Genomic DNA, 26,134 nt, shown 5'->3' with positions numbered 1-26,134 from the left:
TTTTTTAAAAAGGACACTCTTTGCTTTTGCTCTTATTTAGGGAATACAATTTTTATATTTAGTGATACACATTGGAGTGATTTTTGCTTGTTGTATGACACAACTTAATCATCTTTGCCTATTTGCTTTTTATTCTTGATGTATTCCAACATAGGTTATATGTATTTATCTTGTTGTAGTGGAAAATTATAATGTATTTTTTTCTTTTCAGGAAGTATTGTTCAAATTCCCTTCCTTACTTTTTGAAAAACCCTGTATTTCTAGAAATGAATATCATGATTTTAACCATTACTTTAGATATTTTTTAAAAGTTTGTACATTTTTTGCTGGATTGTTTTGTACATTTTCATGGGTGAATTTCTGTAGATTTTAAGAAACAAATATTTATGGGCTGTGTTAGAGACACATTTCTTTCATTTATAATGCTGTGATTATTTTTTGTACAAGCTGGTCTTGCTCAGTGATGGTATTATAGATATTGATTTTGGTATTTTTGTGAAAAAGAGAGCTTCTGACCTAGTAACAGGTTACACGATGAGCTTGGATTGTTAATATATCTATTTATTTTAAAGGCACATTTTACTGCAATGTTTGTCATTTTGCAAGTCTCAAGGACCTATTTAGAAATGTATTTATATGTAAAACTAAAAAATAGTATAATACTCATAAAACATACTGGGTCTTAGCAGACATTTTTTTTTTTCCCTTTATGTTGAATGCTAGCAATTACTCATCAGATATAATTAGAAATATATTTTTTTTAATGTACTGCAAAAACCAATGATACTCTTTCCAGTACAGTACCGTAAGGGCACTAGTATTCAACCCGTTTGGAGAGTTTCCTCAAATATATAGAAATATAGAATTTACCTGAATTTCAGACCCGTCTTATTTCCAAGAGCAAATGCTGGTTATTCTTTTTCCGTTATTTTTTCTTCAACCAGTTGACTGTGTGCGCGGGCGATCGAATTATACGGCGACGGATTTTGGTACTAGTATTCAACCCGTCGGCACTAGTATTCAACCTAGCGATGAAAGATGGCCCTGTCTCTCAATCTGCCCTTGTCCCATCCGACTATGGACTAGACCATTTGAGATGAGACCAAACAGGGAATTAATCAAAGCCAGAGATTTACATAGATCTAGATCTAATTTAGCAATCTAAACCCTTTTGAGATTTGCTATCAATCCTCACTAGGTTGAATACTAGTACCATTCAGTGCAAAAGGCCATCGCCGCATAATTCGATCCTCCGCGCATACAGTTGACAGATTGACAAAGAAAATATTGACAACAGATATTACCCTGGAAATAACAAAGGTGTGAAATTAAGATAAATTCCCTATTTCTAAATATTTCGGGGAATATGTCAAAATCTTTGAATTATGCCGGGTTGAATACTAGTACCCATACGGTACATGCATGCTGTGCCATTTTTAAATAAAAATTGTTTCCCTATGAAAGCGAAACCATTGCACGCTCTAAATTGGCAACAGTGAAATCCCTTTTGAAATCCCTTTTGAAAATGTAAATCGGTACATGTACCTTTTTAAATGAAATCTTATATTTGTTTTTTAGTTTTTACTTGTATTATATCCATATTTAGTTTTTTTCAATCTATGTTCTTATGAATAGTATAAAAAACAATAAATAAATAACATTGCCAATTGCAGGAGTGAAAGCAGATTAATTGAAATCTTAGAAAACTTGTGTACTTTTATTCGTAAGGGGTGGGGGCATTACTACACATGCACACATATATTCCAAATCGCTTACAACAATATTTTATGAATTTTAGTCATTGATTGGAACATTCTTATAGTAATTGCCATGATTATTTTTGTTTATTATATTTTTATACTATATATTTTGGGGCCCTGTTTCATAAAACTTTTTTTTTCAATGTGAAGATTACATGTAAAATTGCTCTCACCCAATGAAATACTCATAACTTTATTTATAATATCAGGTTTTGTGAAACAGGGTCATGATCAGAGTTATAAGGACATCAACTCCAAATGAAATTAGAGGCATGAGTGCCCTTTTGACTCAAAACATGATATAATATTGAATTCATAATGCTAGTTGTAAATTACTAGTATTTATGCTTTTCATGGTGTCTTCATGTGATTTTGTGAAAAAAAATCTTTTCATATTTTTGTATACAGTTGTTGAAACTTAAATTGAAAGTCAACTCCAAAATTCATCTCTGTCTTTAAGTAACACTCCAAGAATTACATAATTGTTTGATATTTCATGTTGTTTTTGTTTATTATCTGTTCTAAAGTAATGCCATCCTATTGCTTTGCTATATTGATTTATCTGTACTCTTGTTGCTAATTGTGCCATAGAAAGGAATTTATTAAACTTGAATTGATTGTGTGCTGTGTTTTAGAGGAGTGATATTTGTGATTTTTTTGTATAGATTTAATTACTTTTGATGCAATGGTTGATTATTGTTTGGGGCAGTTTCAGGAATGAACATTACAACTCAATATGGTGGTATATAATTTGATGAGGAATAATTTTTTAGAATCCTAGATAATTTTTGTAAAGGTATGATCACTATTAATATAAGAGATCATTATTTCACCTACAGTGTAATTCAATAATGCAATGTAGCATAGATTTTCCAGATAATAAAAACAATGTACATATTTTAATGTTGAGTATTTGCAGGTGTGGTGCTTTGAAGTCTTATTTATGATTTGTTTCTTTATTTTAAATAGTGTTTTACTTGGGGCCCTGAAAAACCTAAAACAACACAAAATGCAAGAAGAAATGTATATATATATATATATACAATTTCCTGATGAAGCCCTATGGGCGAAAATTTGATCTCACTTTTCTCTCTACGGTTGTTTTATTCACCATGTATTTTGCCTTATATATATTTATATTTATAAATCAGAGTTCTGCGTTGGCGTCATAATGTAGAAATAATATATATGCATACATCCTACGTAAGGGCGAAGTATATGAATGGGCTTATTCCGTTATAATACACATTTAGACGTTAAGTCGAAGGTAGAGGGCGTTAAGGCGCATTGCGAACATTGAAAGAAGACAAAGAATTTTGCCTTAACTGCAGATGTAGAAAGATATATATATATATCAAAAATGCGAAACAAATGATATTCACGAGTAATGCAAGTTTGCAATGCCAACAAGTTCTTTTATTCACTTTCCAAATTTTCGGTAGACATCTACCTTCTTCGGGGAAGATATATATATATATGCTTGCATTTTGTTAAAACCACTTTCAATAAAAAAGTTGATATTTTGAAAAAAGGGGAGTTGAATGTGTGATTTATCCTTCCAGATTTCTTCTCTTTCCAAGACTCTTCCCCTCAATCTCTACTTTTTTCACTCTCGCTCCCTCTTTCTATCAAAATCGGCCAATCAGGTTTGGTGCAGCTTTTTTTGTTGTAATTTTTAACTGGGGCTTCATGCCTTACAAGATAAATTACACAATTACCTTTCTCTTTCCATCCTCTCTGTAACTTTCCCTCCTCTTCCCCTTTAAGACTGCTTCTCTGTCCCCTTTCTACACCCCTCCTCTTTCACCCCCCTTCTGTCTCTGTTTTCCATTTTCCATATACTTTTACCCTCATCAACTCTAGACCCCTTATCTTTTCCTTTTCCATCTTCCCTCTCTTTTCATCCTCTCTTTACTTCTCCCTTCCCTGTGAGGCTCCTCTTTCGTCTATTCCTTCTCCCTTTTGCCACTCCTTCACTTCACTTCCCCTTCCTTATCTCATTCTCCTTCCCACTCATCTTTAATGCTAGTTCTTAGTCTCATTCTCATTTGGTCTCATACCCAGTTAGTATAATCTCCACTTTCGCTACCTAATTATTTCTACTGTGTAAATGAAAATTTGGTGCATAAACAGTTCATTTAACAATTTTTGTTATTTTGCAAATTGAAATTTTGTTCATTAACAGTTAATGAAACCATACAGTGTATATATTCAGAGTGGTGTTCTGCCATGAGGTAGGTCCATGGCTACACCAAGTAGATATTAGATGAAATGGGTATAGGCTAACTGGAAATATGACAAATGGTAAATGTCATTAAAGACAAATGGTTAGTGGACAGGTTGGTTGTAGATAAACATTATTCCCCCCGCCACTCTTTCATTGGGTCATCTGGAGCACCTCCGTGACAGTGGAGAATGAAGGTCCGTTTCTCAACAGTTCTGTGTACCTTGATGCGGCCATTTTGATATTTGGCTCTCCTGAATTCCGCCCAGTGTTTAGAAAATTGGTATACCCGTTAATTTTGTTATTTAGATCTCGAAGAACACAAAACTGTCGAGAAATTACCTTTCTTCTCCACGGTCATGGAAGTGCTCCAGATGACACAACCATCCTGCCTTCCTCTCACAAATATTACTAAACTTATCTTGCTTATTCCTTTCACAATACATACATGTCTTTTTGTTTACTCCTATATTTTCATCGCTCTCAAGCCACTCTATTTGCTGTTAAATTGCCCCTCCCTTTCAGTCCAGGGGGCCGTTTCATAAAGCTGTTCGTAAGTTAAGAGCGACTGTTGAACCTTTCTTACGCGCTAAATAATCAACGAACGTTTAATGATGAATATCATTTACAACAAAAAAGGATCACCAGTCGTTCTTTGAGTCATTCTCAACTTATGAACAGCTTTATGAAACACCCCCTGGGGCCCATTGCAGAAAGATATGCATTCAAACCCAACTAAAAAAAAATCAATCACAAGTCCCTTATACAGGCATTTCATTGGTTGAAGTCAAGTTGCGTTTGATTTTAGGAATTGTGACTGATTGCAACTCTCTCTGCAATGTGCCTCAGTTCTTATAAAGACATCTACATCTACAATGTACTCAGCATGATTCTGACAAAATGTAATTACATTTTTGTTTAAGGCCACCGCACACCTTACGACTGGTCCACAATCTGAATTTGAAACAAATCTCATTTTGCTCATTTTCTGACAATGTGAATGAAAAGTGTCTTTTTACTTGAGGCCCATATTAACTGAAAGAATACTAAGTAATATCACAATTTTGCAAGCTTTTAATTTGGAGTAAAGGCCAGATTAAAATCGCAGCCAATTGTACAATTGCAACATGTATGACGTCATATGACTAGGTGTTAAATTCGCTTTTATTCTAATAAGGATTATAACATAGACACAGATTTGAATATAGGTATTCGTATGATGATTTAGAACATTACACAGTAAGATATTCTATGTTTCAATATTAGCGTCAAATTCCACTACGTTTTACTCCAATATCGGGCCGCAGACCAATCGTAAGGTGTGCGGAGGACTTCACATGTAATTTAATTACAATGATCGCACATCACAATTATATAATGCACATAAAAATAAAAGTCACATGTTCAACAATAATGCCTTGGCCGTATAAACAGGAAGCTAAAATTATACATGTACAACGATTCTTTGAATTCTTATATTCATGTTGAAAGGATATTAATTTTCTCTTGATGGATATATTTCAAGAACATTAACCTTTAAAAACAAAAGCATTCTAGATGTGCAAGCATGGATATAATTTATGTGAACTGCACACAGTTATTAATCAAAGAAAAATGCCAATGGTATAAATACCACCCCAGTGTCTGTATGCATTAATAAAATACATATATATACCAAATGATTCTGACAAAAACATGCAATTGCAGAGAAATAGGGAAATAACCATGGCATTACAGACAGACATGTAGGGTCTTTTTTTTCAAGCAATAATAATAAACTGCCATATTGTCTTCCAAAATTTTTCTTTTACAACGATTCATGTTTACGTTTTGAAAGACATTTGCTCTTATGACCGATGAAAAATTGATTGAACACAATCATGGTCTGAATTAAAGGTTCTTCGAAACTGGGATTCTCACTGATTAAGTGTCGATTAAAAGCAAACTAGACTAGTACACCAAACTGGCTTGTATGATGCTCATCATTGGTCCTAAATATTGGGACTACAGATTGCTCTCCATATATTAATTAGTCTACGCTTGTTTGCACTTTTCATCATATCGCACTTCCTGTAACAAAGCAATAAAATTACTGGATCAAAAAATAGCAAGCTTTAACGTAATATAGTCACCATTGTATGACCAAATTACAAATGCAGAAAGACGATTGCAATAACATTTCTACTAGACTTAACAATCAACATTATCCTCTTCAACATATCTGATACAGAGTCATTGTAAAGCAAGTAGGGTAGCCTGCAGCAAAGATCCGGGGGGGGGGGGGGCCAGTCAAATATATTGCTGTACACACGTGTGACCAAGAAATTTCCAAACACCCCCTAAACGAGTTTTTCTGTGTGTTCAAAATAATCCCCTAAAGTTTTCTGTGGGCTTTATTTACACATTTTGGCCCCTAAATAAGATGTCGCCAAAATATGAACTCGGGGAAAAAGCTTGGGGAAAAAAACATACCCTAAACACGTTTGGCTAGTCTTAAAAAAAAGCTTTGGGGGAAAAAAAACATACCCTAAATACGTTTGATCCCGCAAGTGACATTGACCAGTCTTTCAAACCACCCTTTTTTTTTAAAATCAGTGTTTTTGATACCCTTAACGAGTCCACGCGCGGCCCGCGTCCAAAACTGAAAAAACACCCCTTTAAACATGGTTTTTGGTCGCGCATGTGTACAGCAAAATATATTTGACTGCCCCCCCCCCCTGGGCAAAGATACACCTCTCACATATAATAATATAACAAAAATCACTATCACAATACATCTATGCTATTTATATGAAATATACAAGCTAGAATACAAAACAGATATAATATGATATATTTATAAATATGAATACTTACATACTGTATACTCTAATTACATGTTGGTCGACCACTCTTTTCTACAAAACATTTAGACTTATAAAATCTAGTACAACAAACCAATCCAAAAACTAATTTTGGCATAAACACAGAAACATTATATTTAAGAAGTCTATAGCAACTATTCTAGCCAGTTTCAAATCTAAAATTAAACTTTAATCATTACACCAATGTGGAATTTAATCTTCAAGTTAAATTTTGAATTTTAGAAAAGCAATACTATAGTTTAAATAATAGTTGCAATGCCAAGTGGATTCTACTGACCATACATGTATATTGCAGCAAATTACGTTTTGTAATTGAGGAAATAAAGTGTGGAATGGAATAGATCTTTCTTTTTTTTAATTCTGCATTACTGGCACACAGGTATACAAGTAAATATATATATCTCTCACAGAATACTCTTTGTATAATCTATGACGTAAAGAGACGATTTTGAAATTAACCATTGATTTTCTGACAAAGCGGATTGCACATCTTTAAACACAACAAACAACTGTTTAAAATATGTATTTATACAATATCCCACTAAAAGACACAGTTCCACTTTAATACTGACTCTGACATATCATATGATTTCAAATAATTTGCACTGAGCGACATTTAGTACAACAATGTTTCCACACATTGAGACTGGACATATTGTTGCTTACAACATGCTCAATTGATAAGCAACAATTAATTCATGGCATTTTTTTCTGCAGCAAGTGGGCCAACTGCATTTTTCATGTACTGGGTTGGGCAATTTGTTGCATACCACCTGTTACGGATTGCATACACATTAGTAATGGTATACATCAGTTTGTGGTACACCGTAAAAGATTCTTTTGTACTGGAGTACAGCAACTTGTTGCTAACAACATGCTAAATAAGCAAGTATTACAAAGTAAGTCTTTACAGAAACGTGCCTGGCATCCAATGGTACAATAGTATTTAGCATTTGTGTTTCCTTGTATCAAGATTTTTACCTTGTTGCCTGCAACATATTAATAAGTGAATATATATACAGCAAGTGCAACAATTACAGAGTCTGAACAACATTGTGTCAAGCATCGTACTGTACAACAAGCATTTTCGTGAATCAAGTTGTATGTGAACTTGCTGGAACATCGCACTACTATGCTCTGGACTGAGGCAAACGAAAAGCATGTAATATCAGTGCCATATGTGAACTGCCATCCCAAAACTAACAATAAGTGGCCCAAAATGAATTTTGAGATATTCTGCCATCTCAAAACTAACAATAAGTGGCCCAAAATTAATTTTGAGACTTTCATTGAGCTTGAAAAGGACATATAAAAAAAAATGTGCTGTAACCAGACCGACCCTAGCCAAACCTGCCGACTTTTTTTTTCTTTACTCAAATTTGACCCCCCCAAAGAAAAAAAAAGAAAAAATATGCTGACCGACCCAAATAATCCTTGCTTTGCCTACATTTAAGTGCACTATATATCTAGTGTGCACTCAATCTCGATTGAAAAAAAAAAATGACTGACCCATTACCCCTCGCCCGCCCCTCCGTTACCACAAACAATTTTCTTTTCAGGCCTAAACTTTAAGATGATATATTTTGTTAAAATTGATAACCCGCCCAAGAACATAATTGAATTTAGAAGAATAAAAAGCTTCAAAGAATGAAGATAAAAGAAGGTTGGAAGTTGGTGGTTCAATGGGGGTAGAATTCCCTTTTCAAATAAATTACTCTTCTAACTACGGCCAATTTCCTTGCAGCTGGTTTAAAGCATGACATTACCCTTGAAAAGAAAAAGGGTATTCCACACTGTTAATATGGCCAATGATATAATTAACATGTGCCCAATCTGGTGATACAATTAGATCAAAAACAGCAGCTTTAATATTCACACTGCTGATTATTTCACTTATTTTTGTGAATATAAATATTTTTCAAAGATAAAATTCATTTCAGAGTGGGAATTAATGCCTCATATAATTAACATACTGTTCAAATAACTGCATTTGCATCACTTTGGTAATCATATAGTTCCAAGCACTCCTTAACTTGAGTTGTAAATGAGGTCTTGCACTTATTCTTGTTTCTTATGCAAAGAACACACAAAATTAACTAATGGGGAGAACACAGATGGAAGTAGACATATCTTTTCTATAGGTGAAAGTTTTCTGGTAATTACCAAAAGTGGTGACATGTTGAAGATTACTAAATTGTCAAATTGCCTTATGATATATGAAGTTAAATTTTTTTTTCATCCTATGCATATTGGCAACAAATAATCTATCCATATACTTTCAAAAAATCTACAAACAATCTAATCAAAAGGGAAGATAATAAATAAGAATTAAACAATGATGCATTATGAAAATTAAAAATCATAAATGAAGAAAAGGAAAATGAAATGATCGGGCATGTTAAATGTTGAATTAAAGCTCAGATCAATGTGCAAATCATACAGATGCACATTCAAAATATCATTTTTATCCAACTCAGTGCAGTGATTCAAAAGTTACTCAATTTTACAGTGAGTATTAGTATATTGCACAAGTCTTCAGTTACCAACAGCCTGAATACATAGATGTTACCAAATTCAATAATAAACATTCACTAGAGCCTGCAAACTTTCCAACATCTGAACTCTTAAAAAGCCAAAAACATTACAGGATTTTATCTTGATGGGTGGCGCCAATTTCTAATGGCATATTACTAATAAACTTGAATCCCGTATTCCACGATTTTGTAGAGAACTGGACAAAAAAAATTAAAATGATTAGAAATCAAGAATTTGCAAGTTCCCAACAACTAAAATACTTTACTGCTATCAATTTGCACTGATTTCCAAACCTTAACATATTATATTGAACTATGAATAGAGATTGGATTGTCAATTTTCATGCTTCTTAATTTTCTTGTACAAAGCCATAATTTTCTACAATGTCTCAAGTAAACGGAGGCCAAAATACTATGCACGATTGTCGCCACATGAGTGTGTGCTGACATTTTTGGATGTTGAAGCCGGTCCACAATGGGCTTGCGCAGAGATTGCTTGCGTCCAATGTAAAGATAAAGATAAAACAATAAAAAACATGTATACAAAATCATGGCCGATGTGCAAACAAAAGAAAAATTGGAATAGATTCTTCAGGCATGTTGATGTAAGTATAATACTCTGGACTTTAAAATACAAATTTTTATGGACTTCAATAGACCTGAGCAGCAGAAAAAAAAAGTGGAATGATAAAAGCAGAATGGTCCAGGGGGAAAGCTTCATGAATCAAACAGTCAGTGATTTTCACTCACTAATTTGTTCTCAGCCAATCAGATGCACGGATATCAGTAGCTTATAACAATTGTCAGTGAAAAACATAAAATACTTGTTTCATGGAACGCTACCCATGCGTTATGTGAGGCTGTGTATTGGAGGGTGGAATGTGCCGTTGTCGGCTGGTAAGTCTAGCGCCCTCAATGTCAGTTCAAGGGATGAGTTCTCTCTTGCCGTACTGATCCTGGGATGGAGGGTCTGATAACGCCATGTCTCCTCCAGGCTGCTGGGCTCTGTGGGCATTCTTAACAGCATCACCCCTGAAGAAACACAAGAGAATGTTGAATAATATTATGGGTTTGAGGAATGTAAATTGCAGCGAACAATGATTTCATGGAAAACTCTAGAAAGTCAAGTGTTTACATCAACTTAACTCTGTGAAATCATAATATCAAAGCAGAAAAAAAAATGACACAGAAGATCACCGACACAGAAAGGCACATGTGGGGCAGTGCATTATCATTGTTAGAAAAAAGACTTTGACACTTACCAGGCTAGCTGGAATGCCATGCTTGTTTCGTCCATTTCTCAGCAATTACACATTTCCTACCAGAATCATTTGGCAAAGCCCCCCCCCCCCGCCCTCCCCAAATGCTTAATTTTTTTCTAGATATGAGAGTTACAAGGGATAAAGAGACTAAACAAACTTACTTCTTTCCAATGAACACCAGTCCATAGAGAACGCCAGTCGCCATGATTACAAGGCAGGCAAAAATTTGACTAACTCCAACGCAGAAGAAGAACGGCACAATAGGTAACCTGGTGAGATCAAAATACATAGAGTAAATAAACACACCATGTATCATGCGCCATCTATCTAGTAAACTATTTGTGGCACAAAGGGATAAAACAAGGTTGGACGAGTAATTAGAAATTTTAGAAAACACCAAGATCACAATTAGAGAATGAAGTATGTGTATAAACAATAATTGAGCTTTTACAGATATTTATCAATCAGATAATTTACGTCTGGACAGACTTTCAACATCACCTTCTGAAAGACATATCCGGGGAGCATTCCATCAACATTCTTTGTCTGACAAGTTGTAAGAACAGACAACTTTCCTTTAATTTGATTAGCTGAGAAACACGGTTACTATAGTAACTGTTGGATATATAGAATTTGTTGAATAATATGTGCTTCAACTCCTTTCATGAAATGCTCCCAGCAGCTCAAAGCTCTGCATCAATTCATAACTTCCCCACGTAAATAATGTAGCTTTGGATTACAGGCGCACCCCACAATACCAGGTTGTGTTATAGTAAAGTAGTAAACACTGACAACACATATCATTATATGCTCTCGAGAGACCAATCTTTTGAAGAGTTGTGATGGAATCAAATCAAATAAAAATAAAAATATATTTGGGACCAGAGTAATCTGTTTGATGTAGAATAAACCGGGCCCTGTATTATAATAGATACAATCAGTTAATTGGAACTATTTGTGCATGGTTTTCCAAAGGTTTTAAGGGTTTGCTCGGATTTAAGATTGATTGTAATAATTTAAGTTTACAGGGTCCGAGGCTCTGTAACATAAAAGCAATGCATCGCGATTGATTTTGGGGCTGATATTTCAAATAATCAATGCAATCAATAATACATATATGCCGAATAATCAATCTCTAAGCTGCATGTTACAGCCAACAGGGCTAAGGCCTGAATAATTACTTAACTCTGGGCATATTAAAGTTGACTATAAAATGTTGACTTTGTACACTACTTACAAGAGATAGAAGAGAGCCTTCTGCCAAGGAGCTCTGTTTTCGCTCCATTTGCTGACTTTGTCTGTGATGTCAAGGAACTGGCAGCAAAACGGGGCTTCTAATAGAATCGTCAGGAATCCAAGAAGCCTGAACGTAAAAGAGGTTCAAAGGAAAAGGCTTTATTCGAAATTGAAGTTCAACCAGAGTAAACAGACGTATGAACAAGAAATACGATATGAGAAAAAGTACTTGATTACACAAATGACAATCACAGATCTAAGAAATACAATAATTCCAAAGTCATGAGAATAAGTACTTTATTACACAAATTACATTCAAAGATCTCTAAGAAATACAATAATTCCAAAGTATTTTCAAAATAATAATAATGTGATAAATAAGTATCATCAAAGAAGAAATAGCATGTGATGCAATATGCAAGCTCACCTCATAGAGTTCAAAATTGATTTTTTTTTTTAATCTTTCTTTATAAAAATTTCAATAAATTTAATCATATCTACACCGCATATTATGTGTTTCTACATGCTTCCCTACATTAAACTGCAATGAAATTAAGATATTACTAATTACAAGTTATAGGACCTTGAATAAGTGCATCAAAAATATCAGAGTATTGCATGGTGCATCAAAATGTGACCTATTGCACATAGGCTTGTAGACTTGTACAAAACTTGCTGTGCAATATATCAGGTCATGTTGCAAATGAATCACAGCAATCTAGCTAGGTGGAAAGGAGACACAATGATGAATTACATTTTTTGTTCTAACCACAGGTTGGGCCTAGTTATAGTTCTTATATGTAATTTTTTGCTTTACAGAAAGCCAAACTCATGTGTTCAAATACAAAGGTATCGATCCTGGGGGGAGGGGACAAACATATTGATTTTTCCCACTCCCCCCACCCCCCAAAAGTAATAACAATTAACTTGAGAAATATTATATCATAAGAAATGCAAATGTTTCGAAAAGCGTTGGAAAGCACTTAAACTCGGTATAATAATATCATAAATCTTATAATAATATCGTCAAGCAAAGTTCTGTAAATATATTTGGCATGCCCCCATCCCCTTCACCCAAAACATGGATCTACGCCTCTGTTCAAATATATGTCTAATAAAGAACAAATTGTTACAGGAAGTAAAGAGGACCATTCACAATGATTTTATTTCATGTGGGAGTGGCTACTCACATGATGTAGATACCTGCAACAATGCACAGTCCTTTGATTGAGATCATAGATACCAGTCCAAGAATAATAGCCACTGAAATACAAAAGGTAAAAATGAATTATAAGATATTTGATAACAACAATATTACGCTAAATTGCTAATTATTTGTCTACTGCCAAATCATCTACTCACCACATGGTATACTTTCATTTAGTCTAATGCCATTCCGTCCATCAACATGTCGTCTAACAACCATTTGGTCCAATCATCACTTCGTCTAATCACCATTTTGTCTATGACCATTTCGTCTCATAACCAGTTAGTCTAACATCCATTTCATTTTCATTCATTTTGCACAATTTAACACTTAGCCCAATTAGACCAAATGGTATATATGGACTAAATGGCTATTAGACCAACTGGTTATTAGACGGAATGGCATTAGACTAAATGAAAGTAGACCATGTGATGAGTGGACATACTGATGGTAGACCAAATGATAGCACACAAGTTGGCAATTGGACGAATTGGCATGAGACGAATTGGAAATAAAAACCAACATTACCTGTGAATTCATATAAACAGAGAAGGGCGAAAATGCTGCGGAACTGCAATTAGGGAAAATAGTTATCTTAAAGTTTGTGTTTTCACTCTACTCTTCTCCGACCAAACTACTTCTTTTGGGTTCACCATGGCATTGGATAATAATCTATATTCTATAACTCGAACTACATGTAGAGTATATGAAGTCAAGGCACTAAATGTAAAAACCAATGATACAGGTCCGACATTTTGTCATTTTAATACATAATTCCAAGAAGATTTATTACAAAAAAACACCCTTGTCCACCAACTCTCAAGTCTCTGACTAGACCAAAAGCTTCGGTCTCTGTTATGTTGGTTGTTCAGCTGAACTCCGTAGGCTTCACTCACCAAATACAGAGACCGAAGTTCTAGCGCGATCTGTACAGGGGACTCAATGGCCATATGTTTATGTGTATTAAGTTCGGATAATACAGGGCAGTGAAGTTGCGCGACAGCCGAGGTAAGTCACTGTTTTTGTTCCTTTTAACTTGCTTTTCCCCGTTTTTTGGCAATTAATGCCAAGAGGGAATATTAATTTGCATTTCGGTCGCGGTAATTTTCAAAAGTTTGATTCATTAAAGACAAAAATTGAAGAGCCCCGACGGGGGGATTTTGCATTGTAAGTCCCCTAATGGTGGCTGCACGATAGCGAGCCGTCTGTGTATGAGGAGAAATAAAAAATAAAAAATGTTAAAAAACTCCTCGAAACAGACGGCTGCCAGCTGTCTAGTCTCTGACCTGCTGTCTTCTTTGAAAAGAAATAGATCAAATCATTTTTATCATTTTTATCATTTCATCATCAATCATCATCATAACCATCATCATCATCATCATCGTCGTCGTCATCATCATCATCATCATTATCGTCGTCGTCATCGTCATCATCATCACCATCATCATCGACATCATCATCAAAATCATCATCACCATCAATCATCAATGCAATCATGACCATCATGACCATCATCATCATCAAAATCGCAGGATCTATTTACTAGGATCTAGACCATGTCTAACAATAAGACTAACGTTAAAATGATAGGTACCCTTTTCACAGGCACTTTTTTTTTATTCGGATTTGCTGATCAATATCACTCAGCGAATCCGAATACAAAAAAAAAATCACAATCAGTAATCACAATTTTCACACAAACATGATGTTGAATGTGTGGGACAATGCCAATGGCTAATTAACTTACACACTCCAGCTACAGAAGCAACAATCCTTACGAAAAGCCTGAAACAAAAACCCGTTTCTTTTTGTGGAGGTGGAGGTGATGCTTGCTGAGGTTGGCCATCGTTGCCCAAACTTTTGTACGTATCCGCCATCTTAAAGTATGAAAAAAACAGCAATCAAGAAGAACTTTCGCCTCTGCCAGCTTGTCCAATATTTTTTGATGACGTCATCAAGAGCAGAAGTGATACTTGAAAAAAATATTGCCTGTCGTCTTCACCAATTTTACGAAATGGTAAGTTTATAACTTATATTTGTAATATAGATATCATGAAATGTTGGAAGAGGCGTCCTGTCTTCAGTTGAGTAACAACTTAAGTACTTTATCCCTGTATAATTGGCACTTCTTTATTCGAAAATATGATAGTAGTTTTTTCCTTGCTTTGCCTTTGGTCCCATGTATTCAGAACGTCGTGTGTTTGTGTTGTGTGATTTTTTTTTCGACGGCTTTTAACCTTTTTATTGGCCCACACAGAAGAGGATGCACTGGTGCATGGACGGTGTAGACAGTCGTCACTGCCACACTAGGATGAGTCATGATGAGGGGAGGGGATCAAGTTATATTTTGAAATTCCAAAACTCAGTGGTCATTAACTATTGCAGATGCGCAATTAATGGCATGCATTATTAGAATATTAAAACTAAAACTTTCAAAAGTGGTAATGATGTCATTATTATGATGTCATTGTCATGAGACATGACATGACATTGACATTGTCCAACCATGGCATTGTGATCAGATGATGTTTGTCTTTGAGATGGTGTCTATATTTATGTCATTGCCACTTTGTCCGTGTCCCAGCTTTCCAATTATTACAATTACTATCAGTGATACAGATCCAATTTTTAAAGCATCTGAGTTTTGGGACACATTTTTCTTTCAATTCTCTACATTCCTTTTTATATGAATTGTAATTGAATTGAATTTTTGTATTGTTTCAAATGAGAGAGTTTTATACTCTCTGTCAATCAAGCAAATATTAATCATGCCAAAATGATGTTGTTTGTAAGAAAAAAGGTTAATCTCCATAATGCTTACAAGTATGTGCTACTAATACGGGAATATACCCTGTCCTCAAATGAACCCATGTGTGTTGAAATGAGAATAGAAATGTTTTGATACAGTTAACTGATTCGGTCATAATTAATTGAAGCAAAACATTGCCAGCACACAGGGGTAACTAACTGAGAATAATTCACATGAGATAATGTCTTAACATCTACCTTTTATTTCTCCGCCATATTTTCTCTACGTAGGGTACCCCCATCAAAGATGTAACTTTAAAACCAACAGCGCCAAAGGAACTCCTCTTGGACAAACATATTGAATACATAGCCAAGTATGGCTCTAAGAAAGATGATTATGTAAGAAACAATTGATTTGCTTTATCAATGAAAGTCAAATATTTAAAAACGTGCCTTGGAAAAATACATTTCTGTTGACATTGCCTTTTTGTAGTCATTTTTTTAAGGATTTGGATGTGATATTTTAAAGAATTTATGGTTATATTCAAGGTAAAGATTTCTTGTTCTCATAATTCAATAAAATTTCTAAGCAATTCTGTAAATAGCAGTTTGTCATAGCATACTGTGCATAACATTTTGACTTAAAAAAAGATTTATCATATACTTCTAGCTACATGTATTTGGAATTACATATATGCCTAGTAGGTAATTATATTGATATAATTCATAGTCATCATCTTCACCATAAACACCATCCCATCATCATCATTATCACCATCATCATCTTCTTCATCGTCATCATTATCATCATCATCATCATTATTTATTTTTTTTATATTACCTTCTTTATCTTTGTTATATTTGATAACTTGTACATTCTAGTACATAAAATGATGATTGTTTAATTTTTGTCTTGCCTGAACAAAGTTTGGCAGAGACCTAGTGATCACTTTCCTGTTAGTCTATCGGTCTGTTACAAAAATGTTGAAGTTTTTGTTCAGTTTGCTCTATTTCTTATTTCTGCATCAATTGTGTTTACACTTGGTACAAATAATCCTTGGGTAAGACCACATTTGTGTTGATGATGATCATTGGGTCAAAGGTCATCTCGGGGTCAAAAAATCTTATTGATCTCAAAAATAAGAAGAGATTTGTGGTTTATGAACCACCTTGTTATTGGATGATGATATGTTTAAAGGGGAATCCAACCCAAATAAAACTTGTTTTTATAAGGAAAAGAAAAATCAGACAAGTTGATAGGTGAAAGTTTGAACAATATTGGACAAACAACAAGAAAGTTATGAACTTTTAAAGGTTGTATATATTGGTAATCACTATACCCATGGAGACTTCAAATTGGCCACATATGGGATGTCATAATGATGTAAGGCAAGGACTACTCTTCCATGTACTCCAATACATATTATGGCTAAAATGTCATTTTCCCCAAAAGTTTTATTTCAAATTATATTTTTGTTTCATGAGGACATAAAACAATATACTTCCTGGGTTATATTTAGATTACTGCCCCAGGGGAATGAGTACTTAGGAGAAAACCACGAATCCCTGATAATAAAGTACTTGGCCTATGGGAAAGTTGTCCTTGCCCCTTGTCATAATTTACTTACCAGGTTGCCCATTTGAAATCTACATAGTATTAGTGATCTCAATTTTAAAGCAGCTATAACTTTCTTATTGCTTGTCCGATTTCTTTCAAACTTTAACCATTCTGTTTAATTTATTTTTCTCCTTCCCAACACAGCATTTTATTGCCAATGCTGGATTCCCCTTTAATAAAATGACATTTTTTATGTAATATAATATAACAGGAGTATGTGATGACTGAATACCTAAGGATGAGTGGCATGTACTGGGGTATCACTGTCATGGATCTGATGGGTCAGCTTGACCGAATGGACAAACAGGAGATCATTGAATTCATCGTCAGCTGCCAGCATGAATGTGGAGGATTTGGTGCCAGTGTTGGGCACGACCCCCATCTTCTCTACACCTTAAGTGCAATACAGGTGAGGGACCTGTTTGGTGAAACCGTCTTATAGAGCATTGCAAGGAACTGCATTCATTTGCAAGGCAATCTGAGTCCCCAAATCAATGAGAAGTCTTGAAGTCAGTTGCAAATTTGTCTTTGGTCTTACTTTTGTAACGAGAGCTATGAATCTATCCTTATAGATATGAGAGCTATGAATGAAATTGATTTATCAATTGTAAACTTGCATTAAAAAAAAATTGTGATATAAATTTGTTTTTCTTGCAACACTCCATATTAGTCATATATATATTAAAGGGGAAGTTCCCCCGACAAGAAGTTTATTGTAAAAATAGCAGAAAAAATAATATGGTAAAAAAATCTATAAAATGACATTTTCTCAGAAAATTGAAAATAGTTTTTATGGTACCCTACATATATCAATACACAAATCATTTGATAAGAGCTCCTTAGGAGATAATAAAAAAAAATCATTTCAAACCACTAAAATATGAAATGTATGCATTTCATGTTACATAAATTATGGGGCAGCTGCTCTTTTATGACATCACTAATAGAAAATGTTGAAATTCTAATTACTTTCTTAATATTCAATGGACTTTCCTCAAACCTTCACCAATACTTTTTATTATTTTTTTCTGCTATTTTTACAACAAACTTTTTGAAAACTCCCCCTTAACAGTAATTTTCTAATGCATTTGGATAATTTTTATTCTTTAAATTGGCAATATTGGTATTCTCTCTTTCATCACTGATATTGAATTAATTCAAACAATTTTCAATTAAAATCGAGATTTGACATTTCTGTTGTTTTCTATCTTGACATAGATTTTAGCCATTTATGATGCCCTTGATGTCATTGATGTTGATAAGGTTGTTGAGTATGTTACAACACTGCAACAAGATGATGGGTCATTTGCAGGGGACAAGTGGGGTGAGTAGTTATTTATAGTGGTAAATTGCCAAAAGAAGCTAAGATAGTTTTTTTCTGCTTGCCTTTTAGTTTTATTTCCTAAATAGTAAACAATATTTTGGCTTGCATGTGAACTTCTCCCCAGGTAACCAAGATACTACATCCAGCTTGCCTTGGAAAATTATCTACCCATCCTCCCCCCCCCCCCAAGCCAAAATGATTCTTGCATAGTTTTTTATTTTTAAATTGTTTAATATCCATTTAATATTTTTGTTTTTAATTTTCTCTTTATAGAATGCATGTCCTTACTTTTTTCCCCTTACACTGACAGTTCTATTTCTGCTCTGTTTTGTAATATATGCTGTTGTTTTTTACTTTTTGTCAAATTCAGAATATTCCTGTCTTGTATGTATCAAATTAATGAGCGATCTGAATTTTAATTTGAATTCGAATTTGCATCGGAAATTCCTTTGATATAATGAACTGGAAAAGAAGTGCTCTTATAAAGCTGATGTGGAATGAATCCCCAAACCTTCCCCCAACTACACACCAACAAACATATGCAAACACACCACTTTTAGAACCAAGAATCATGCTCATAGTAGTTGTTTATTCTTCTTCTTTTTTTTTTCATGTCTTTTGACAGGTGAGGTGGACACCAGATTTTCCTTTTGTGCGGTAGCAACATTGTCATTAATGGTAAGTCATGACCATACCAGGCTTTTGTATAGCAAAGTCTATTGGGATACAATCTATTCCATCGCGGAATATTAATTACCCTGGTTTCAGCTCAAACTGCCATTTCTAGCACTCGGTGCATTCAAGGAATTTGTCCTATAAGGTATTTACCTCTCAGCTAGGATTCAAACCCAAATGACACCTTCATTGAAAGACAAGAGTCGGTACCACTAGATCATAATGACCTCATCATGTAGAAAATGTAGAAAACGATGTGAATTTGTAACAAAATACATTAAAAGAAATTTAATCAAAACAGCCGTTTTTATCATACAAATGTAGATGATTGTAAATGAAAAGAATAGGATGATTGATTTTTTGTTCTATTTGATTAAAATGCATTTGTACCTGGTTTTGTGATTTTTTTTTTTGCGGGGGGGGGGGGGGGCTTTCCCCTCTATCTCTCTTTCCTCCATTTTGAAAGTGAGTCAGAGTGTGATGATTGATATATATTCTAGTGAATACTAGAAGAATACATATCTGTATTTGTATATCTACTTGAATCAATGATCTTTGTGTTTCTTTTTGTTGCTTTTTCCCCCTATCTTTCTCTCTCTCTCTCTCCCATACATTCTCTGTTTCTCTGTAAATATTTTTTTGCACAAGTAGAAAAGATTAGAAGCCTTGCCTAACATGGAGAAAGCAGTACAATTTGTTGTATCCTGTATGAACTTTGATGGAGGTTTTGGGGTCAGACCGGGGTCGGAGTCACATTCTGGTCAGGTAAGAATGGTTTATAATCACGAGGTCTACAAGGGGTTGGTCTGCTTCCCAGATAGTCAAATACCAAATGGGCTAAACTTATTTGGTCTACTATCAATATTCTTATTTACGCTATTTTCATTTTGTCTCTCGTCCAGTTAGTGATTTATCTTGTTGGGAATGAATAAATAGCTTCGACCTTCATAAAAATCAACCTGAAGGGTAAACACAATAGAATATAAAGAGAAGATGAACTTATGTGTTGTTTGACAAATCCAAGTTTGACTTGGGCAAAGTTGACGGGACATGTTTTGCTCAATCTGTTTTATTTTCATATCTGTCTGTGTCTCCTTGGTCCATAGATCTACTGTTGTGTGGGGTTTCTATCTGTTACAAGCAACCTTCATTATGTTAATGCTGATCTACTAGGCTGGTGGCTGTGTGAAAGACAACTCCCATCTGGTGGTCTGAATGGTAAGATAGCTGACTACTTTTTATAAGCTACTGGGGGGGGGGGGGGTAGCACAAGACAACACAAACAGTTAATTTTCACACTGCCTATGTGTCCAGAGATGCTTTGACCTTAATACAAAAGCAGATTGTGTGTTGTAGTTGTTAAAGTTTTAACATTAATAACATCCATCTATTTATGTTATAATTTTGATAAAAGATTGTACTGTAGAAATTATGCATCGGTGTGAAGTTATATATGTTGGGACAATAAATTGTAAATATTGTTTAGAATAACCCTAGGGGGAATTTGTCTTGATAAGTGGCAATGGAACATTCTGATCAGAAAACGCTTAGGAGGTGCCAAGTATTGTGTGTAAAGAATGGCTTGACCCCCACTCTTTGTCAGGGATGAACAGTCTAATACCACTGGTATTTGAATTATTCATTGATAACAGAAATGGATTGAGATATTTTAGAAACATACTTTTTGGAATACAATACTGTCTTCCTTTTTTTTTAGGTCGGCCTGAGAAGCTCCCAGATGTATGTTATTCATGGTGGGTCTTGGCATCACTAAAGATTATCAATAGATTACATTGGATAGATAGTAAGAAACTTATAGGATTTATTCTGGCTTGCCAAGATGATGAGACGGGAGGCTTTGCAGACCGGCCTGGTGACATGGTAAGATATTTTTCTTTTATTATCAGATGGAGGTATTTGTTACATCATAATATGGATATGTGTGTGGTGATATTGAATCAATGTGAAAATGTTTAGCATCCAAATCTTATTTGAACCATACACAGAATGGTATGAACCAGTAGTCATGGGTTTAAGTCATACATGCTAGAGGGGACAAAATATTCAAAGTCATCAAATTATGAAAGTAGAGAGCCATTTAACACTATCTTGTTGTTGATATAATTGATATCAGTTTTGGTAGAAGTAGAGTATAATAATAATGGTATTTTATTTCAAGACTGTTCGCAGCAAGAGCTGAATTGTACAGAACTTTTACGTAAAAAACAATATAAAACACAGTAACTACAGTAATACTTAAGAAGTATCATAATAGTATATACAAAGTATGAAGAAATATACAATCATTAATACTCTGGGGGTTAATATTTATCAACATAATATTTTCAAATAATTGTAAAGAATATAAGTAATTGCAAAAGTTTCAAAATTGGCTTAAGATATAGTATGCGAGAAAGCGGAATGGAAGGATTTATGATGTAAGAGGTTACATGTATATTAGAAATAAAATAGACTCTGCTTCAGGGGAAGTTGAATAATTGATTTAGACCAATGAAATCCCTGAAATCTTCTAATTCATTCTTTTCCCATTTCAGGTTGACCCATTCCATACCCTCTTTGGTATCGCTGGTCTCTCTCTTCTTGGGAGCTACTCAGAGAAGATCAAACCAGTCAACCCAGTCTTCTGTATGCCTGAATACATCTTAGAAAGGATAGGTGTCACTCCGCAAATCTCATGAGACATTCCGCCCTCTATCCTCGCTTTTACACAGGAGTGAAAATCTCAGTATGGAAGGCTGATTGATTTGAAATGCCAAGTCTAGTTTTGGTAAGAACTTATAAAGAAAATCACTAATTTGCCACTTGGCCTACATCTGCTTTGTCCTCTTTCTGTTTTGTTCTCATATCACATGGTCTAATCCTAGTTGCTCTATAATCTGTTCATCTACTAATCATTTGGTCTAATCTCCATTTAGCCCAGTTACCATTTTATCTAATTTAATATATAATCCACTTGTTCTAACACCACTAGTCTACATTGTTTGGTAATCTGTTCATACCAGGTTGTCGTTTGACAAAAAAAAAAATTATTTGTCGACAAATTGAAAATTTATTCAGCTTGGCATTAGACTAAATGAGAATTAGACTAATAAAGTGGGTATGGTTTATTTCCAATTCGTCTAATACCAATTAGTCCAATAGCCAACTCGTCTACCACCATTTGGTCTATCATCAGTTCGTCTACTCACCACATGGTCTACTTTCATTTAGTCTACTGCCATTCCGTCTAATAACCATTTGGTCCAATAGCCATTTAGTCCATATACCATTTGGTCTAATGAAACTAAAGTGTTAATTGTGCAAAATGAATGAAAAGAAAGTGGGTATTAGACCAACTGGTTATTAGACGAAATGGTAATAGACAAAATGGTGATTAGACGAAGTGATAATTGGACCAAATGGTTGTTAGACGAAATGTTGATGGACGGAATGGCATTAGACTAAATGAAGGTAGACCATGTGGTGAGAGGACGAGTTGGCATTGGAAGAATTGGAAATTTACCGTGGGTATTAGGCCAAGCATAGTGTAGACCAAATGGCAATTAGACCACATTGATAGTAGACCAAATGGGTTTAGCCAATGTGGTATTAGACAGTCAATGAAGTCGATCAATTTCTTAAAGACGAAGTGAAACATACATGTAAGCCAGTGGGTCAAGGGTTTATATCTGTTCAGATATTTATAGTTTTGATGATGTTGGAAGGACAGTTTTACTTGAAAGCTCTTATAGCCAATCAGCTTTTCACATGATCAATGTTACCTAGGGACAGTGATTTTCCGTTTTACCAGTAAATAAAACGGAAATTCCGTTTGGTTCTCACACTTTTCATGTAAAAATTCATGGAATTCACCTTTGCAAAACGGAATTCAGGTTTTTGTTGTGTACATTTTCAGTGACAAAACGGAATTAAAATTTCCATTTTCAGATCAACTTGAAACGGAATTACAGATTTTCAGAAACGGAAAAGACCATTTTTGAAACGGAAAATCACTGTCTCTAATTACCCCTGTGTAAAAGCAAGGTAGTATATATTTATATGTATTTATAAGATTCTGTATTTATGAACTTGAAATTTATCCCACTGTCTGTGCACCTGTGTTAAATGATACCATACTACTTGTACTTGTCATTTCTTGTGGCGGGGGTGTGGTGTAGTGGATGTGTCTACAAACTACCATTTGCAAGGTACAGTGTTCAAATCCCATCTCAACGTTAGTGTCCTTTAGCAAGATATATACCAACATTTGCCATTTTCCACTCTATTTATTTCAAGATGTTAATTTCACATGATACTATGCACATAGAACAGATGGAAAGCTGAATGTATACATTTACATTGGTATACATTATGGATGTGAAGGAATATCAAAATACCTGGTGGGTGTTTCATAAAACTGTTTGTAAAGTTACGCACAACTTTATGAACGACTGGAACATGATCTTAGGTTCTAACTCAATTACATAGGGATATATCACTTGGCATGAGGAATGGTTACCAGTCGTGTGTAAAGTCATTTATATCTTTTGAACAGCTTTATGAAACACCCACCCGTTTAACATAATTTTACAATTAAGTCATGAAGATTCAACTGATTTTTTTTTTAAAGAAATTGTTTGAATATACATGATAGGAAAATATACTGTAAATGCAGAAATGTAGAAACCTCAATAATGATGAAGAAGATCAATAATAAAAGGTGTTGTTCTCTGTTTAAACTGAGAGGTCTTGCATTTATATTTAGTTCTTTGTTTGTTACGTATGACATGCCAATAATTTTTATTTCGGGTCTGGGAGTCTTTATATATGTAGTATGGATGTTTATGTAAAGAAAGAGCAAAAACTATGCATAATATTTCAAGTCTTTTTGTAATATTAATGGATACCCAGTAGGATGGAAGTGTTATTGTGTATAAAATTTGGTGGTGCTATTTTGCAGGAGCCAGGCAGGAAATACTCCCCAGGGAGTGGGAATATGATCTTCATTTTGATGAATCCTAATATTCATCTGCAGGCTGTTTTGTTGTACAGTGATTTGCCGGGGCGATTCATGAACTTTTGTCATTAGGGTCCCCCTTAAGACAAAGGTTAATTTGAAAGGACAATTCTGATTGGTTCCAAGTCAGTCTAATGAGCAGAATGCGCATGCAACAATGATTGTGATTGGTCATTGGTATTTAATGATTAATCATTAACCTTTGTGTTAAGGAGCCCTGGGGAGTGTTTCATGAAAGGAATTGTCAGGTGTTTTATCCGACAAGTCCCATTTTATCTGACAGTTGCGAAAGGAACTGTGCCTCTCAGCCAATCAAAATCAAGGAAAGTTGTCAGATCTGATCAAAATGTTGATGAAATGCTCCCCTGAAAGATGTCAGATCTGACAAATCTCATTGCATTTGCTTGGTTGAGTAGCACAGGCATCTGGCAGTTACAATGGCAACTATCAAATAATGACAAGTTGTCATTGAATGGCCCCCTGATAAGTGCCTCATTACCCAACAACTCATCCTTGAATTTGATAAGCTGGGAATGTGTCAATTGGGGCATTGCAAGAAAATTGTTATTATTTGCAAGAAACTTGCGATCAATTGCAAGTCTTTTTGGGGTCCCAAAATCAATCATATGTCTTGCAATTAATTTCAAATTTGCTTTCGATTGCTGATCTGCTCTTTGCAACAAAGAATGTGAATTAATTACCTACAGCTCATGTATCAATTGTTAAATTGCAAGGGAATATTTGCAAATAATTTTCAATCGATTGCAAATATTTTCTTACAATACTCCCTTTGAATGTTACTTTGGTAACCGTCAGACAGTGCCAATTTATTGTCAGTGTTGACAAGCTATATGGATTAACCCAGTGGAGCGTTTTATAAAGAACTCTATCCGAAAGTTACTTTCATAGATATTGTTTCTCAGCCAATGAAAACCAAGGAAAGTTTTCAAATCTGACATCTTTTCAGAAGAAAAATGTTGATGAAATGCCCAGAGTTTTTATTTTTGTTGTCTAACTTCTTTTTTGATTTATAGTGGCTGAAGCACACATGTGCCTATCTGTTACTATGGTAACTATCGCTTAAAACATTCTTTTTTAATAAAACTAGTGCTTTCATTTCCTATCATTTCATAACATTAAAGCTTAGCGATTGCTCTTGGGGCTGGTTTTTCACATTTGATCAAACATGTACATAATAATGTAATCGATAATAGAAATCAGCTCCACAACCAGTTGTTAAGGCTATATTATGTGGCCCAGAACCATTTGTGAAACCACCTCCATTGCCCTTGTTCCAATGTTAATAGATGTGTCTTTAATTTGATTTAAATATTTATTTTTCTGGAAGGGATATGAACATATCAATGGCATATACCATTATGTAATTTATGTTTCAGTGCAAAATAAATGTGTACAGTATATTCAACATCCTTCTGATGTATTTTGTGTTCTGATTTTGATATCATACATTTATTTCTACCATGGACATTTGCATTGACATTGATATGATAAAACATGGTCAATGTGATACGAAAGAACTTTTATTAGTAATTTTCATTATAGTCAATAACTATAATGGATCTGTAATTTTATTACTTGGTAACATATTTACAATATTCCTACATATTATTAATGTAGGTATTTAAACTATTTTAAACTAATTCT

General features: G+C 34.4%; 2 protein-coding genes across 4 annotated transcripts; one reads left to right on the top strand and one right to left on the bottom strand.

The window, feature by feature from the left end:
• Positions 1 to 4,890: 4,890 nt before the first annotated feature.
• On the bottom strand, positions 4,891 to 15,451 carry LOC129277957 (calcium channel flower homolog). 2 transcript variants are annotated; one of them, XR_010295956.1, is made up of 6 exons: positions 14,835 to 15,451; positions 13,071 to 13,143; positions 11,882 to 12,007; positions 10,806 to 10,913; positions 7,028 to 10,414; positions 4,891 to 6,973 (listed from the first exon to the last, which is right to left on the bottom strand). XR_010295956.1 is itself a non-coding variant. In XM_054914146.2 (5 exons), exons 1-5 carry the CDS (start codon positions 14,962 to 14,964, stop codon positions 10,306 to 10,308), a joined length of 546 nt encoding a protein of 181 aa, XP_054770121.2. In that variant the 5' UTR covers positions 14,965 to 15,451; the 3' UTR covers positions 5,135 to 10,305. The 2 variants fall into 2 exon arrangements, 1 of the variants encoding a protein (XP_054770121.2); XM_054914146.2 differs by having other exon boundaries at positions 5,135 to 10,414.
• LOC129277956 (geranylgeranyl transferase type-2 subunit beta-like) lies at positions 14,825 to 25,895 on the top strand. 2 transcript variants are annotated; one of them, XM_064110699.1, is made up of 9 exons: positions 14,825 to 15,104; positions 16,127 to 16,234; positions 17,665 to 17,862; positions 18,672 to 18,777; positions 19,403 to 19,455; positions 20,104 to 20,217; positions 20,559 to 20,670; positions 21,170 to 21,333; positions 22,008 to 25,895. In XM_064110699.1, the coding sequence occupies exons 1-9, from the start codon at positions 14,973 to 14,975 to the stop codon at positions 22,149 to 22,151; spliced, it is 1,131 nt and encodes a 376-aa protein (XP_063966769.1). In that variant the 5' UTR covers positions 14,825 to 14,972; the 3' UTR covers positions 22,152 to 25,895. The 2 variants fall into 2 exon arrangements, with proteins under 2 accessions (XP_063966769.1, XP_063966770.1); XM_064110700.1 differs by lacking the exon at positions 16,127 to 16,234 and having other exon boundaries at positions 14,892 to 15,104.
• The last annotated feature ends 239 nt before the right edge of the window (positions 25,896 to 26,134 follow it).

Source organism: Lytechinus pictus, chromosome 15, assembly GCF_037042905.1.
Source record: "Lytechinus pictus isolate F3 Inbred chromosome 15, Lp3.0, whole genome shotgun sequence".
NCBI lineage: Eukaryota > Metazoa > Echinodermata > Echinoidea > Temnopleuroida > Toxopneustidae > Lytechinus > Lytechinus pictus.
This window is presented reverse-complemented; position numbering and strand designations above follow the sequence as displayed.